The sequence below is a fragment of the Chelon labrosus genome, assembly GCF_963514085.1.
Source record: "Chelon labrosus genome assembly, chromosome: 2".
NCBI classification, from domain to species: domain Eukaryota; kingdom Metazoa; phylum Chordata; class Actinopteri; order Mugiliformes; family Mugilidae; genus Chelon; species Chelon labrosus.
This window is the reverse complement of record NC_140338.1, coordinates 16,069,485-16,085,438: the sequence shown is the minus strand read 5'-3', so window position 1 is coordinate 16,085,438 and position 15,954 is coordinate 16,069,485. Positions and strand designations below refer to the sequence as shown.

General features: G+C 42.1%; 1 protein-coding gene across 1 annotated transcript in view; it reads left to right on the top strand.

Annotated features, from left to right (window-relative positions):
• Nucleotides 1–1,469: 1,469 nt before the first annotated feature.
• Nucleotides 1,470–15,954, top strand: part of arhgap10 (Rho GTPase activating protein 10) — a 46,978-nt gene continuing 32,493 nt past the window's right edge. Inside the window, exons 1-3 of the mRNA XM_084564239.1 lie at nt 1,470–2,060; nt 14,419–14,514; nt 14,742–14,803. Coding sequence (XP_084420365.1) covers nt 1,907–2,060; nt 14,419–14,514; nt 14,742–14,803 — 312 coding nt within the window. The 5' untranslated portion in view covers nt 1,470–1,906. The remainder of the gene's footprint in view (nt 2,061–14,418; nt 14,515–14,741; nt 14,804–15,954) is intronic.

The following is a 15,954-nucleotide window of genomic DNA, read 5'->3' as shown; positions in this document are numbered from 1 at the left end:
GATGAAGCTGTCCTTGAGTCTGCTGGTCCTGGCCCGGAGACTCTGCAGTCTCCTCCCTGATGGCGGGACACTAAGGAAGCGTGTGTTAGACGGGTGGGTGGGGTCACCTGCAATGTAGAGGGCTTTCCAGATGGGATGGGTGTTGTAGAAGTCCTGAAGGGAAGGGAGAAAGGCACTGATTATCTAGCTGGAAGGTCTTAAGACAGGATGGGTGCAGATGCCCACACAGTGATGCAGCTGGTCGGGAAGCTCTCACTGGTGCCTCTGTAGAAGGTACACACAGTAGGGGCCAGGGCTCTGGCTTTCCTCAGTTTGAACCTGACACTGTGGCAAATAAATGCTCTCTAATTCTTTCCATGTTTTTAAGGTTACCTGCAAGAAATGGGGGCAGGGAAGAAGAGTACGTTATGCAAAGAAATATTGCCTTGTCTGGAGCTGAACCGTGGTGTTTATGCTCAAAGCACCTTAACAACTAAGACCCATCATCAGCAGCTACTGTTCTGACTGAGCACGTGGTGTTGTTTTCTGAAACGTGCCTGATGACACACACACACACGTTTGTTCAGCTCCGATGCCTGAGAGGAACGTCCATGCTGAGGAAAGGCAGATTTTTGATATTTGATGAGTCAGTCTGGGCGCCTCCTGACAGTAAACAAGCCGAAGGAGCTGCTATTTAATGTGTGGATTACGTGAGGTTATTTTGCCGTACAGTCTTCAACACCTCGTCTTGATCTGTTGTCCCAAGTTTGTCTTATTTGTGTAAGCTACTTTTGATTCATGTATGGGCTTGTGGTTGTTTTTCCCTTCTTGATGTTAAACCCTGTTCTGCTGTATCATCTTTGAATTTCTCCCTTGCAGGTGATCAGTAAATCTACACCTTATCTTAAGTTTGTACTTGGCAACACACTGCAGCTTTGTATTGCTCCCGCTTGCTCCCGCTGCTCCATTTGTTGCTGCAAACCTTTGCTTGGCAACCATACTTTTTCTTCAGCTTTATGCTTTTAATTTAACTAATTGTACAGTTTCACACTAATCATTTAAATGTCAAGATCATGTGTGTTATGCAGATTGTTCTATTAAAACCTTCTATTTAATGTGTTGTTTGACTATTATTGTTATTATTTAAAAAACATTTATATTAGTTTTTAAAACCAGACTATTCACATATATTCTTAGTATATTTTGTCTATGACATATTTTATTTTAAAGTTTTTAATTTATTTTATTTATTTCACCATACACAAAGACAAATTCCTCGCACGTAGGAGCACACGCGGGAATAAATCAGATTATTACACCATTTCCATGGTGATTGATGTGAACACACAACGACGTCGTTGAGCGGACGAAGCGAAAGCGGAAGTGCGGGTGACGTAGCCATCTTGCGAAACGCACTCTTCGATGGAAGTTCTGCTACACGCACGCAGATGTCAGCAGAGTTTCCCAATCTGTCACTTTGCTAGGTGGAGCGCGCCTTGATGGAGGAAGGAAAAACTTGGACACAGCAGCCGTGACTTCTCTGACAACCGCCGTGAACCGACTTCCGATGAATCCTTCAGCCGTTGACGTATCGTTATCACCTTTCAACCGTTGTTATACCTTTTAGCCGCGCTCCGTTTCATTCGAGAGCCGTGGAACACCCATGCGCCCGTGTCAGAACAAGTTGCCATGCTAACCACCGTTAGCCGCTGCTACTTGACGTAGCTATGCTGTCTCAGCCTGACCTTAAAACATAAAGCGAAAAAAAGCAAGTCAACGGCAACTTTAGTTAGTAGCTCGTATAGGTCGGCGGCGTTTTTTTTTTTGTTTGTTTGTTTGTTTGTTTTTTTTGAAAGCAAGTTCCCCACCACTACCCCGCACACCTCTCCGTTGTTGGACACAAAGCTATCAATCTGTCAGAGCCGAAATGGGACTTCACCCGCTGGAATTCAGTGAATGCTATCTGGACAGCCCCAGCTTCAGGGACAAAATCAAGTCGCACGAAGCGGAGCTGGACAAAACCAACAGGTTCATCAAAGAGCTGTACAAAGATGGCAAGAACCTCATCAATGCAACAAAGCGTGAGTTGAACACAGTCAAAAAAAACAAAAGAAAAACTACAGCAACAAAAAAGTCACGTATTTGCCTCTGTGTCTGATCATGTTCAATAGAGATCATATCAGAGAACGAGTGTCATGGTAACCAGGTAAAGGCGTTGTCTTTTCTCGTGAGCTCTTTATTTGATTCTGTTTTATTTGACCCTTCAAATGTTTTTTCTTCAATAACACCCCGTTCGCACTGTTTGCTCACAGCCATACACCTCAACCGGGTTTAAATGATTAGATTGCTATCTCTCTGAACTCTAATCTTGTGGGCTGGGCTTGCCCGTGAGGTGGTTACAGGCCGGGCTTCAGCGTACACTCAGTTGCCAAAACATTAGGTACACTGGTCCTGCACTAAACCTTAGCTTTGTGAAGGTTACGGCGTTCAGCGTTTTGTCTAAAGTAGCTGAGGGAGCTGTATTGTGTGCTGGCGTGGACGCATGTTCCTGTTATTTTGACAACCCCGCTTATAGTCAGTGGGCTAAATATTAGACAAACTTTTAACAGCACCTCTAACCACCTCCTGTAAAGTGGTTTACTGTTTCAACGTATATTGAACATTGCAACAGCTACGTTTTAGTGCAGGAGTGTTACATCAGCATGCATTCACTTTCACCGGTGCGCCTAAAGAGCTGGCAAGTGTCTAAACTGAAACAGACTTGACTCGATGGGAACTCCCTAAAACCCCCTAACATCACTGCATTGAATGGAAATGATGTTGAACACCTCTGTTTACTTTAACGGCATTAAAGAATGGAAATGCCCCCCCCCCCCCCCAAAAAAAAGCACCTAATACCACGTTGTCAGTTATGTAGAAATGAGAGGCAGTTTCTCAGCGCTGAGGACTGTCAGCATATTTTTCTTCTCTAAAGGCCCCTCCTTTGTGGCGTGTTTGTGTCTCTGCTGCTGGTTAGTTGGCGTCACATGTCCAGGTATGTCTTTCATTTCGCCTTAGGGACAACCTGAACTGTGCAAAACGCTCACATCCAGCCGGGTGCTGTTTGACGTGTACACAGGGGTCTTTGTTCGTCTAGGGGTGCGTGAGGCTGCTTCGTCAGACAGTCCTGTGTCGCTGTGCGTAAAGCACAACAGATTTCACTTGCAAAACACCTAAAAAAAAAAAAACCCCGACACTGATATTGGTTTTGTGGACACGCATCCCACGGCTTCGTCCCGTACTCCCTTATGATCGCCTTATAGCGGAGGGAGCTTCCGTGATTTGGTGCGAAGGCCGAGCCGGACACGGGAGTTGAAAGGTCATAAAGACACCCACCTGGTTAGCAGCAGTGTTCGTATGCGTGTTACATGCGTGACATTTAAGCGCTCTTCATGTCTGCGGCCTTGAGACCTGCCAGAGAGCTCTTATCGATCCCGAGCTGCCTGTGCTCGACATGAATAGATGCAAGGATTTAAGAGCAGGTGTCACTTTTCTGCTCGCCAGTCTCCCGCCTTCATCATTTTTTTTTAATCTAACATGAGTGAAGAACCTTCCTTTCCCGCTGTCCTCCAGCATTTGCCGCTGTGCTACAGTAAGCTATTCTTTGCGTACTATTTGCATACTTGTGGTCTCATTGCAGCCTCTCAGCTTGAGCAAGTCTGCCACGTTCCCGTCTCACGACGATTATTCTCCCACAGTAGTAACCTTAACATTTATTGCATTAACTGTAGTCGTTTTAATCGGCTCTCTTTTCTACTTATGTTTAATTGACCTTCTTCTTTATAAAAATAGATTACATGTCACTTTCCTTGGCCCTCTGTTTTTTTTTTTGCAGCCACATGCATTTTTTTTTTTACCAGGGGTGTTGTGGTGAACTCTGGTATTCGGTCACTGGCACATATTGGTGCTCTGCTATGGTGGTGTAAGCCGATACAGCATGTGCAGTCGTAGGAGAACATGCCGTGTCTTGTATTTCACGCCTTATGTGGCCGTGAATAAACAACGTGCCACTTGTCTTGTCTTTTTTTTTTTTTTTTCTTTTGTCCAACACGTCGCTGACGTGTACCAGACTTCTGGTTTGTTAAGTCTCCTTTGGTCCACTTTAGACTGTGAGAATATCAAAAGAAGTAGGAAGCTATGGTCATACGGTCTCTTCTTGGGCTGTTGCAAAATCAGCTGAGGTTTCAGGAAGGAACTGATGTTGCTGTGTGACATTAATGCAGTCCCGTCCCCACATGGCCCTTCAAGGACACCATTATAGAAAATGTCGCCTGTTTGTTCCACCAACGTGAAATAACTGTTATTGACCTTCTTGGATCACTGTAATCATGAAGCATTTACAGCCTTTCCTATTAGCATCAGTAGAGCAATTTGAATATTATCCAACAGCTTCCGCATGTTGTTATTATGTAACACAATATATGATCTATACACGCTGCTATGCGAATAAGGCTTGACGATTATTAGTTAAAATGAGGCTAATTAGACTGATGTGGACCGATTTGCCAACAATTGATTGGGGCTGGGGTTTAAAAATGTTGATTTTCTAAACCAAATTGAAGTTCTTTGACAGATATGACATCTATTAATAAAACCCTGAGGTCGATTTTTTAAAATATCTGCCGTTTCCTGCATCCTGTGGTTCTGGCTGTGGTCTCGCAAGACTAGTCATGACAAATCACTCTGTGACAGTCTCCAGACTGCACAACCAGATTAGTCCCCATGTGAGTGAGATCCTAAGCATAACAGAAGGTACGTCTCTGTAAGCTGGTGCGCTGGTGGCAGCATTTTTGGTTTTTTAGAGTAAGTATGAAGACAGAGCTGAACAGAAGCAAAACCGAATGTAAGATGTGTCAGCCAGCGGTAAAACACCACGAATGTACGAAACCGATGGCAACATTAGTTTTGTGAAAATCTCTTTCTTAACAAAATTGTTTTAAAACTGAATTATCTCTTAATGAATAGATAATAAAATTGAATCTAAAAGATGAAGCAGCATCACTTTATTTAAAGGGGAAATGTCCCAAACTTCACCGTTTTTATCTCTCAACTGTGGAGACATCTATTTCGTGATCAACCAAAGGTCACAGAAAGTGAGTATTCGTTATCAGACTGATTAAATATTTAGCATATTTAGTCAGGAAAGTCGGTTGGAACCAGTGGAACGGACAGGAAAATCAAGGTCGGTTACCTTTGTGAGACCCGGCACAAATGGAAAATAAATAAAATAATGAAATTTCGCATCAATTTACAATTTAACAACTTCTGATTGTCATTCTGGTCCTTTGAGTCCGATAATCAAATGGGAGGCGGCTTAACGATGAAGTCTGCATCCGTAATTATCTACAAATAATCAAATTGTTGAGCCAGGGCCAGTTCACCCTGTCCTCAAACTTTGTCCAAGCACAGTTGAATTATAACGTTTGGTATAAACTACTTTTAGCTATTGGAAGTAAGATATCAAATATCAGTGTTAGATATTTACACTGCGAGGGTGTAGCCCATCTGTTATGTGAACAGAATCTTGTCTCACATGAGTGTGACCGGTCTTCTGCTTGATTGAGATCATACATCAGTTTTCTTCCTCAGAATCTTCTTGTTTGTTGTTTGCATCTATTGAAGTCGCACTTCTAGACGAACCCGTTTGCTCGGACAATTGTTTTTGATGAGTGGAGCTGATTTGAGGAAGCTAAGCTGTGTAATCCTCTGGCTATGACAGCCACTCTCAGCCTCACATTAAAGATATGCAGTGACCCTCTTTTAGTAAATGGTTTGTGGATGCACGATAAAGTGATTTGCTTTAGGCTTTGACCTCAGAATGATCCGCTGTTGTAGCAGTCTGAAGTGCAGTTGTTGTCCTTTCTCAGCCTTTCAGTAACTCCCTCCTCTACTACAGCTGGGAGGATGTCCCACTACGGAAAGTCCTTGGTTCTGAGAGGAAACTTTGGAGCGGGGCCCGGGCCAGAGAGCTATGACATGGAAGTGCCCACTAGTGGAGCAACGTACAGATGTGCTTCTGTTTCAGGGGGCTTCCTCCACAGGAACCGTGTCCTACGTGTACCCTCTCATTAGCTCCTTTCTGTTGCCTTAAACAAACAGGCTGATTTCTTATTTGATTAATCCAAAATCTCTGGGCTGACCTTTCAGAAAGAGCTTCCTATTTGTTTGCCGCCTGTCAGCCTTGTTGGCTTTATTCTTGCATGCCCTGTGATTGCTGCAATAATAGGAAAAATGAAATTAGGCTGAGGTCGCGGCGGGGTCTGTCCGAGTCGTTTCCACAGCTGGGATTCCTCTGGTTAAACGACCAATTGGCTCCCAACATAACGACTTGATATAGATGATTTATTTTTATTTTTTTCACTTCCAGTTCGAGAAGCCAGCCACGTGAAGGTCTCTCTCTGTCTTTGGCAGACAGGTTTAAGAGTAGCCTGCCATGGTGTGCTTTGGCTCACTGCTGCTCTGTGTAATCACATTACTGATTCTGCCAAAGAGCCACATCACAATCTTTCATTAAAATCGCATTAGCACAAGACGTGAAGTCATGTGGGAGGAACGCTTTTTATCTCTCACTCCAGAAAGAGGACTACTATGAAAGTGTACTGGATGGCAATGCTTCTGAGGTTCCTGTTTTTGGTTCAACCACCGTTTCCTGCATTATAAAGTGCAGCATTTTGGATTGCTGCTAAAAAATAAGCCCAATATATAATCTATATATATATATATATAATCAGCCACAGGATGCTGTGCAGTGTAGCCTGACCCTACAGACTTGTTTTGAAGATCAGGAAGTCATGAATGAAGTAATGCATGTTTTGTGGGCAGGGAGCAGGGGGGAGGGACACCGTGGGAGGAGACTAGTGGGCCGGCTCTCAAGTGGAGCAGGGAATTAGCTTGGAAAAGATGTGAGAGTGGAACAGGAAGCCCTGAGGAAAAAGCACAACGTGGAAAAGCCGAGGGCCTGGACCAGGCAAGTTCTGACCTAAGTGGCACATCTGATGACACTGTAAGAACTCATAACAAACACGCCTCCGACAGATGCCAATAAATACACTGTGGACTTCTTAACCAGCTGACATTTGACATATACGTACGTATACGCGTTGTTTTGGGGGGAAAACCCTCGCTGCAGCAGTGCTACGTTTCCTGCCTTTAAAGCACACACTGAGTGAAAAATAGTCTGAATAAATAATCAGAATGGTTTATGGTACGGATGTTATTTCATGGTGAGATGTGTGAGGAAATATGGGGATAAAAATTGTAAATAGGAATTAAAGGAACCGTTTGTAAGAAATGTATTTCAATTAATCATAAAATGGCCCTGATGTGTCACTAGACATGAAGAAATCATGTTCATTTCAAATACTTATATCACTGACAACAGTGGTCCGGCCAGGATATTGTCATTTAAAAGTGAGAGTTGCAGCCCTCAACTGATGTTGATGTTGTCATGTTGTGTTTTGGTCTGAGGCGCCACCCTCCACCTATCTACCAATCACGAAGTCAGTAGAGTTTCGTCTTCCGGGTTGCCAGCTCTGCTCTAGTTACCACAGCTGCAGCTACGAACGTGTCGGATAAAACATGTATAACGTTACTAAACCTAAAAGACCTCGTTATGAATCCGAAATACGTCGTGACAAAGTCCGGAATGGCATGGAATTGACCCTCGACTTTTGGATGCTATATTCTGCCATGTTTGTTGGTATAGGCTAAAAGCCCCGTGCTTCCGTACATATAGACAGTGGATTTTCCATGGTCGCCCGTGCTAAATGCGTTCATAAAAAGCTTTATATCGCACCACTAGCAGGGTATGAAAACAATCTATGTTCCGACTGAAATGTGGTATTACAGTACATCTTTACGAAATATTTGGCTAATCGCCATTAGTAAATTTTTGCGATACTTCGCAAAACATCTCTCATGAAGCATAAACTTTATTAACAGAAAAAAAAAACTTACTGTGTAGGACTCGTCACTTGCCATTGGAAGCTCCTTGTAGCAGCCTACGTTCCTGCTGGATCCTGCAGCTTAGCTGGCAACCTCGAGTCAGGGGGGAGGCTGAGGGGATACACCGTTCTACAGTATTTTGAAAGTGAGTGCAGTACCAGTTTTGGCCACAATCCTACATACGGTTCCTTTAAGTATTATATGTAACAATTAAAGCCCAAGTGTCACAGCAGCATGAGATTGTAAGACTTTGAAGAAAAACTTTGAAGAGGAGTGACAATAAAAACCAACAACTGTGACATCTCCATTGAAAGTTAATTGGAGCCTTTCTTTAAAAGTGTATTATATTTTTACAAGAAACTATTATGAGGAGTGTTTCAAACATTAATATGAAAGAAATACCTCTGCGCGCAATTGAACATCCTACTGCCAATCAGATCAACAAAGTATGGGGCGATCAAGGCATACGTGACAAATGCCTTCATCGCTGTTAATTGTTCCTCCATATCTTTTGAAACGGACAATAAAGCGGACTATATATGTGTTGAAGGGAATTTGAAGACCAGGTCAACACCTTGTGCTGTTTTTCATGTTTGTTTGAGTTGTTCTTAAACTGTTTTTGTGTCTGTGTCAAGCTGCATCCTGCTGGGGATGGCTGCTGCCATCAAGGAGTGTCATTGCTATGGAGTCGGGGTGTCTGGTCTGGTCTAGGTGGGTGGTACATGTCTAAGTAACATCCACACGAATGCCAGGTCCAAAAGTTTCCAAACATTGTATTGTCACAAGACGGTCAACGTTATTTACTCCTCCTGTCCTCCTGTCAGTGGTTTTAATATTGTGGCTGATCGGTGTAAACGTATTGATTCTCTTGACGGCAGCTATTTCTTCCGCAAATTCAACCCGATGTTCTGTTATATGTTTTTGTGGTATTTTTGTGTCACACGCATTACTTCACTCACGACTTCCTGATATTTATTTTTGTGATTGAAATGCCAAACATTTACTTTGTGTCAGCACCTCCGGTAATGTGGTGCCTCCCCGTCTGATTTTGGGACTTTGGACAGAGGAAAGTATTTCCAGTGCCGTGCTTTGGCCACTGTTAACTGATGACTGGCATTGATTCAAAACATTCACAGATTTAAAAAAAAAAAAAGGATAATATTTATGACTGAGTACAACAGCAGATATTTGTAAGACTACACCTGATCTTACCTCATGTGGTTTTGTGGCAAAAGTTGTAACCGCTGGCATACATTTTAATATTTGTTGTAATGATTTTGGGTTGGCACTGATTCCGACTGGAGCCTTTCTGTGTGGAGTTTGCCTGTTCTCCTGTGGGTCCTCTCACAGCCCAAAGACATGCTCATTAGGTTAATTGGTGATACCCCGCTTCTCGCTTGATGACAACCGTGAATGGATGAACGAACGTAATGATTTTGTTTGCACAATTTTCCAGTTTCACATCAAAACACTGAAGATGTCATCAAGGACTCTAAGTAGATATTTATAGATTTTTTTTTCCACAATAGTTAGACGTTTGATGAAAACACGGAAGTGCATTGTTGACCTTGTGCTACTCGGCAATCTTAGGTGCACTAAACAACTAGCTAAAGCTAAGAGCTAGGAAATGTGTATGTGAGTTATGATTGCTTCCTAACGAGCTTGTTCCTGTTACTTTGGTGACAGTGGAAAAAAAAAAAAGCATCTTGTTCTCTCATCTGTTGCTCTCCACGACTGCCAGAGTCCTGTGATTCAGCAACTCCTCTATTGTGACGTCTTTGTTTTTCTTTCGACCGGGGGCACCGGAGTTTATGTTAAATGGTTATTTTTCTCTTTGTTTGTCCCGTTATACACAACCTGCCCTGTTATATCAGATAGACGTAAGGTGGGGTTTGTGTGACTCACACTGTGTGAAGCCTGGAGGCCTCTGGTGTTCTGCAGAGAAACTAGCCAAGTTTGACAGTTCCCAGGTTTGCTCTGAAATGCCTTTCTTTAAAAGGCAAAAAGCAGGCAAGCTTTCGCCTTGGACTCTTGTGTGCCCTGGAGTGTGTAGTTTTTCTATCTTGTGATAGCTGTTTCCTGTAGGACAGTGGCTATCATTAAAGTCTGTTATACAGACTGCTCATCTGCCACTTTGTTTATTGCTCCACTGATTGTATCCAGTTGATCTATGCTGCTGAAACTTCAATTGACACTGTACAGGGACACAATGCTTTATCCCCTCTATGAATGTTGCCTGATGTTGATTATTGCTGGAGCTTCATGTAACCGGATAACGTTCATTCTTCATGTTTTATGTAATGAAGTCCACAGCCAGGCCTGATGTAGCCCCGTCTCATTAACTGTCCACCCTGCAGTCGGTTCAAACATGCCTGCAGCCTGTGTAATCAGATTGTGGATGGGTGTGATTTGTGCGCCACGCTCACATATGGCTCTAATAACGGCCTTGCAAATCTATCCATTGACATCAGTGTTCTCGGAGTCCACATTAATTATCCGCAGTGATGTAAGCCTTGATCCTGCCTGTGCTAAATATGTTCAACATACTAATAAACTGCCATAATAAAAAGCCAAAAGACACAGGTTTGCTTTTATGTTATCACTCCCTAATCAGAGGAATTCAGCACGTGAAAATAATACGCGCAAGCTATGAGTTGTTGCGTAAGGCGCTGTAATAATTTTCCAAAAACTAAACTGCAGGATCCTTATCACACCTCGAAGAATGTTTGAATGGCATAGCCTTAACTACCGTCATACCCTCAGTTTGCCATTATTTTTTTACAGTGGTGTCCTGTGTTTACGTCAGAAACAATATAGTGTTCTGAGGCTTTACTAAGGTGTGTCAAGGTTCAGTTTAATATTGTCATAACAAGTTTTTACTATCTGGGGTAACAGTTGAACTTGGAAGTGTCAGTGATTACCTTGTCAGGTAAATACCTCAATACCCTGTTTAACAATGTAACCTGTCATTGAACTTCACAATCAACTAAAAAAATATATAAGAAATTAGCATACATTGTTTTCTTTTTATTTATAGCACAGCCATTAAAGGAGGCAGTTTATGTGATTTGAAATGCAAGTGGAAAATATTTAAAAGTAAAAAAAAAAAAAAAAAATATATGACTACTGCTGAAGCCAAAGAAAAGCACAAGTAAAAAAAAAAAAGATTAGTAAAAACCCAATGTGGGGTTTTTAAAAAAAGGTTTTTTAGCAAGGATTCAGGAGATGACACACTCATCCTCCTTGCGTTCCTCTGGCAGACGGCTTCAAAGAACAGAGTCTCTTACTGCAGAAACCAGCTCATTGAAGCCTGGATCACTGGAAGGGCAAAGACTATTAAATTACAGCAATTAAAGTAAGTGATAGATTTTTAAAATGACATGACCGAGATGGGGTATAGTCGTGGAAAACAGCTACAGGCAGTGGATTAGGTCCTGGGGAGGAAGCACTTGGGGGGGAAAAAAACACTGGAATTTCAACAAAAAAGCATTTTGTTGAGATATGAGATGCTGGGAGTAACATTATTTAGCTCATCCCTGTCCCATAACGCTGATATCAACTCTTGACAAAAGTGGCTAGATATTTTACAATTTTAAGATACGTTCACTTTGATATTTGCTTATCATTACCCAAACAGAGACAGAACAGTCTTTGCATGCGATTGGATTCTTCTGCAACCAGTCAGAGCAATTTAGTTGTATAAAAATTAAACTCCACAGCGTGTATGACTGCACTGCTGCTCGCCGCGTGAAACCCGCAGATGTTTGCCAGAGCATAATCAGTTTCCAGTAGATTGGTTTCAAACTAACTGCCCCCCTGTAAAAACAAATATGTCAGTGTATATATTTAAATAGATTTGCTTAATTCTTGTAAATGCATAATTTGTGGGCGGGGTAGTTGGTCTAGCTTCCAGGGTAGCGATATGTCAAAATGCTGAAAAATGTCTTTCACAGTTTCTCAGAGCCCACAGTAATATCTTCTAATTTATTATTTTATGAAGTTGTAGTATATGATGTAGTGGTTCTTACTTGAGTACCAACAGCCAGATCATTTTGAGGCCTTTGTGGCTGAAAATATTACTGAAACAATTCAAATCAAACCACGTTTATTTATAGTGCACGTATTACACCGTCCAGAGCTTTTAAAATACCTAAATATCCAGACCAAGAGATTAAGATAAACCAAAGGCCACTGAACTTCCCCTCACAAAGGCACAGGCTCTCTAACAGACTAACTGTGATTGTGGAGCAGTCAGAAGTTACCCAGGAATAAAGAGGCTCAGAGGCAGAGAGGGTCTGATATGTACCAATGTAGCAACACTGGCATGACTTTATATAAAAAAAAAAATATAAATAACCTTGTCATAAATGTAAAAACAGTTCTCAGTTAATTATCTTTGCATTGACTAATCCATTAACAGACAAAATCATCTCAGCTCCTTGTAGAAAATGCAAAAAGCTGCAGCCAGCCGCATATCACGTCTCCACTCCCGCGGTGTAAGGTGCCAGTAGTCGTTCCACCTACTGTAAATTCAGGACTAGGCCAGACTGACCAGAGTCACCTTTTATGGACTGGCACGCCCTGGTTTGGATCCTTGCTGTCTGTGTGGTTTAGATTCATCCTGGATTTACAGTCACCTCGAAGAAAATTGCTGTGTTCAGCATATGAGTGTTTGCTCCCAAAATAATGGCCTGAGAGGCTTACGTTTGCCGTACCTTTATTTTGAAAAGAATACCCGTAACCCGTACTTGAGCGCCTCCCACATGACATTCATCAGGTTGTGTTTACTTCAGTTTGTAGTCACCTCTGTAACAGAAACATTTCAGGCAAAAAAAAAAAAAAAGTGAATGTTTTTTAGTTTAATAGTAGCACATTAAATGGATGAGCTCCAGTTTTACCAGGTGCAGTTGACGCAAGTTTATAATATTACTTTTCCACTCTAAATGACTGTCTAATAAATTCTTGCAGTTACTCAAGTGTGATTACTCACTGACAGTAATAAAGGAGGGTTCTCCCTCCCAGTCCCTCCAATGTTACCAAAATACAGTCTTTAAAGAGGTGTGTGAGTCAGATGATTTGACTCTTCACTACTATTGTCAGTTGGAGTTTCTGAATAAGACTTGTACCGTGTCCTATTTTCTGTTGGCCATGTGCGAGGCACCTGAAAGAAGGATGAATGTGTACCCACTCCAGCCATGATTAATGATCTAAAGTTAGTCTGTTCAGTGTCTTGCCTGCGGAAGTTCATGAACAGAGCTGTGGGCTATTATTAGTAATAAACAAGAACAAGTCATGAATCTTCATGTTTTGATTACTGTCAGTAGAATATATTTGCTAAATTCTTCTGAATACATAAGGTTATCCGTGTATTTGCTTTTCATGTGCGTGTCTGCGTGTCATATGGTTCTGCTTTGCTGTTTGGTCCGTCTTATTCTCTCAAGAACAACAATTACCTCATCCACTAGAAAATAAAGCATTTCCTCCAAGTGCTATATGAAGACCTACTCAAGGAACAAAGAAAATACTATAATGCGCAGACCGTGCCTTTGTCTGCAACAGCTTCTTAGCTTCCTGTGTTTCCATGACAAACTGGCCAGACAGCCACAGGTTGTTCATATTTGTTTGTGTGCTTTAGGACTGTAGAGATGTGAGATGACATTGAAGAGAGACCAGCGGTGGGTTTTCAAGAAGATTTGGAATAAATAATTGTGCCCTTAGTGCCAGGCACAGACAGACATTGTATCTTTACTGTGTGTGTACACACACTGCTCAGAGAAACCCGGGGTGTTAAATCTGCTGGATAGCCAGGGATAGAAGTGAACACGAAGTACTAAAACAATTAGAATAAAGAAGTTTTCAAAAGCAATTATTCTGGTGCAATGAAGGCCAAGGGAATTGTTAATATTCTGAACTATCACGTATTAAAAAAAAGTTAAAGAAATCTGATTAAATGGGGACTAATGGAGTTCTTGCACCAGTGTATTCTCTAAGTTTAGGTCTATTTTGTTTCATAATAACAGAGATGTCATTCATTTTTTTGGCATGTGTTAAGCTCTGGTACCTGCCCTGCTGACACACAAAGGTTTGACGAGCGGCAGGATGTAGCAGACAGGATGTTTGCAATGTGGTTAACTCTCATACATCAAACCTACTTTTCAAGACTGCTTATGTCATGTTACTTTTCTGGAAATGGTTCTTTAGGACAGTAGTTTTAAAGTAAACGTGAACATTTAATAAAATCAAATCAGGCTTTGTTGTCATTTTGACATACATGCAGCTGTGGTCACATGCAACTGTGAAGTTTGATTTGATTAAATGTTTTTCCTTAAGATGTTCACCTGGTATATTTGGCAGCTTTTGCTATGCTGCAGTGTTTGCTATGCAGGTTTTGCTATGCTGCCCCCTTTTCTAAATACGCTCGAGCTGATAGTTGTCATATTTGATCTTTTCTCATAGAGCTTGGACTGGCACAGCGAAAGTTTGCTCAGTGCCTGGGAGAGTTTCAGTTTGAGTACATCGGCGACGCAAAGACGGATGATGAGCGATGCATTGGTAAGTTTGGGTTTACCTCATCACATGATGGAAACTAACCACCAGTTTTGGTAACGCCACACAGGCATGCTCTGTAAATGTTTGTTGACAGCCCTCTCTCAACCGGCCGTTATTGGTGTGCACATGAATTGTTCAGGCTGGGTTGGAGGCAAAGAGAGAGTGGGGGCAGAATGGCTGCATTGCAATCATTATAATCTTTGTTGTCTACAATCTTTTTCCCCCTTCAGATGAGTCTTTGCAGGAGTTCTCCTCATTCCTCAAAAACCTAGAAGACCAAAGAGAGCTGATGGTGAGAGCAACCAGTCAGAACCTGCATGAAAGCAAGGGAGAACACATGTGTTTGTGTGTGTTTGTGTTTGAATGCTTGCACTGTGTGCATTTATAAAAAGCCTGCACCTACTACTACCCACATTTGGTATCTATTAATGTCTAACTCCGTCATCCACCAGAAATCGAGACAGACACTCCATAATGCGTTTTTCTCATTTGTGCTGTACATTCACAGCACACATGTGGGCAGAGCACTCCAGTTCCCCAGTGGCTGTATAAGTAATGATAGCGTCTGCACAGTTCCTCCCCTTGTGCCTGTCTAAGGGTCGCTGTCACATCACCTGCCTGGGAGTGGCTGCAGAGCGGACATGAGTGCATAACTGCATGATTACACCCAAGCTTTAAATACCAAGAGCTACAACCGTCAGCAAGGTTCACAACAATACAGCTCATAATGAGATATCGCCATAAAACTAGCTTCTGCATTAGGTAGAGATCTGCCAATGTTTAAACCACGAGACATCACACGGCCAAGAGGAAGGCCTCATCTGAAGTAAAGAGTTGGCTCCCTGGCCAGTAGGGAGTTATATAAACAGACGTTTCCTTGTAATGTGTAGTGTCTGAGGCTTGGGAGTGAACCCATCATCAGTAGCTGACTGAGGTGACTGTAGTAGCGCCAGGCTCAGACACTAATGGTAAGCCGCGCTCTCGGCACAGCACTTAGCACCGTGCGATGACATCACAGTGCAAAGTAAGGAAAAGTAGGATGGGCATTCAGGCACAGACATGTCAGTAGAGTGCAGTCAGCACAACAGAAACACCAGAGGAATGAAGAAAAACACACTCGATTAATACATTACTGCAAGACAAAGGTTCTTTTAGTGTGGTAATTCTTACCGGTGTAGTAATTCTTACTAATGATTTAGAACTCGAGTGTTGCAATTCTGCCATTAATAAAAACTCAAAACTAAAATTAAAAAAAAAAAAAAAAAAAAAAAACAGAGCAGTTTCAGCTTTAGCATTTTACAAAGTTACCCTTATTTTGAAAAATCTTTATTGGAGTTGCTGGTGGACAAAACGTGGCGATTACGTTCAGCATGAGCTCCACATGGTGGCAGGTCGATTGTCATGCACAGCGCGAGCAGATAACGTAAGAGGTTCTGGTCTGAA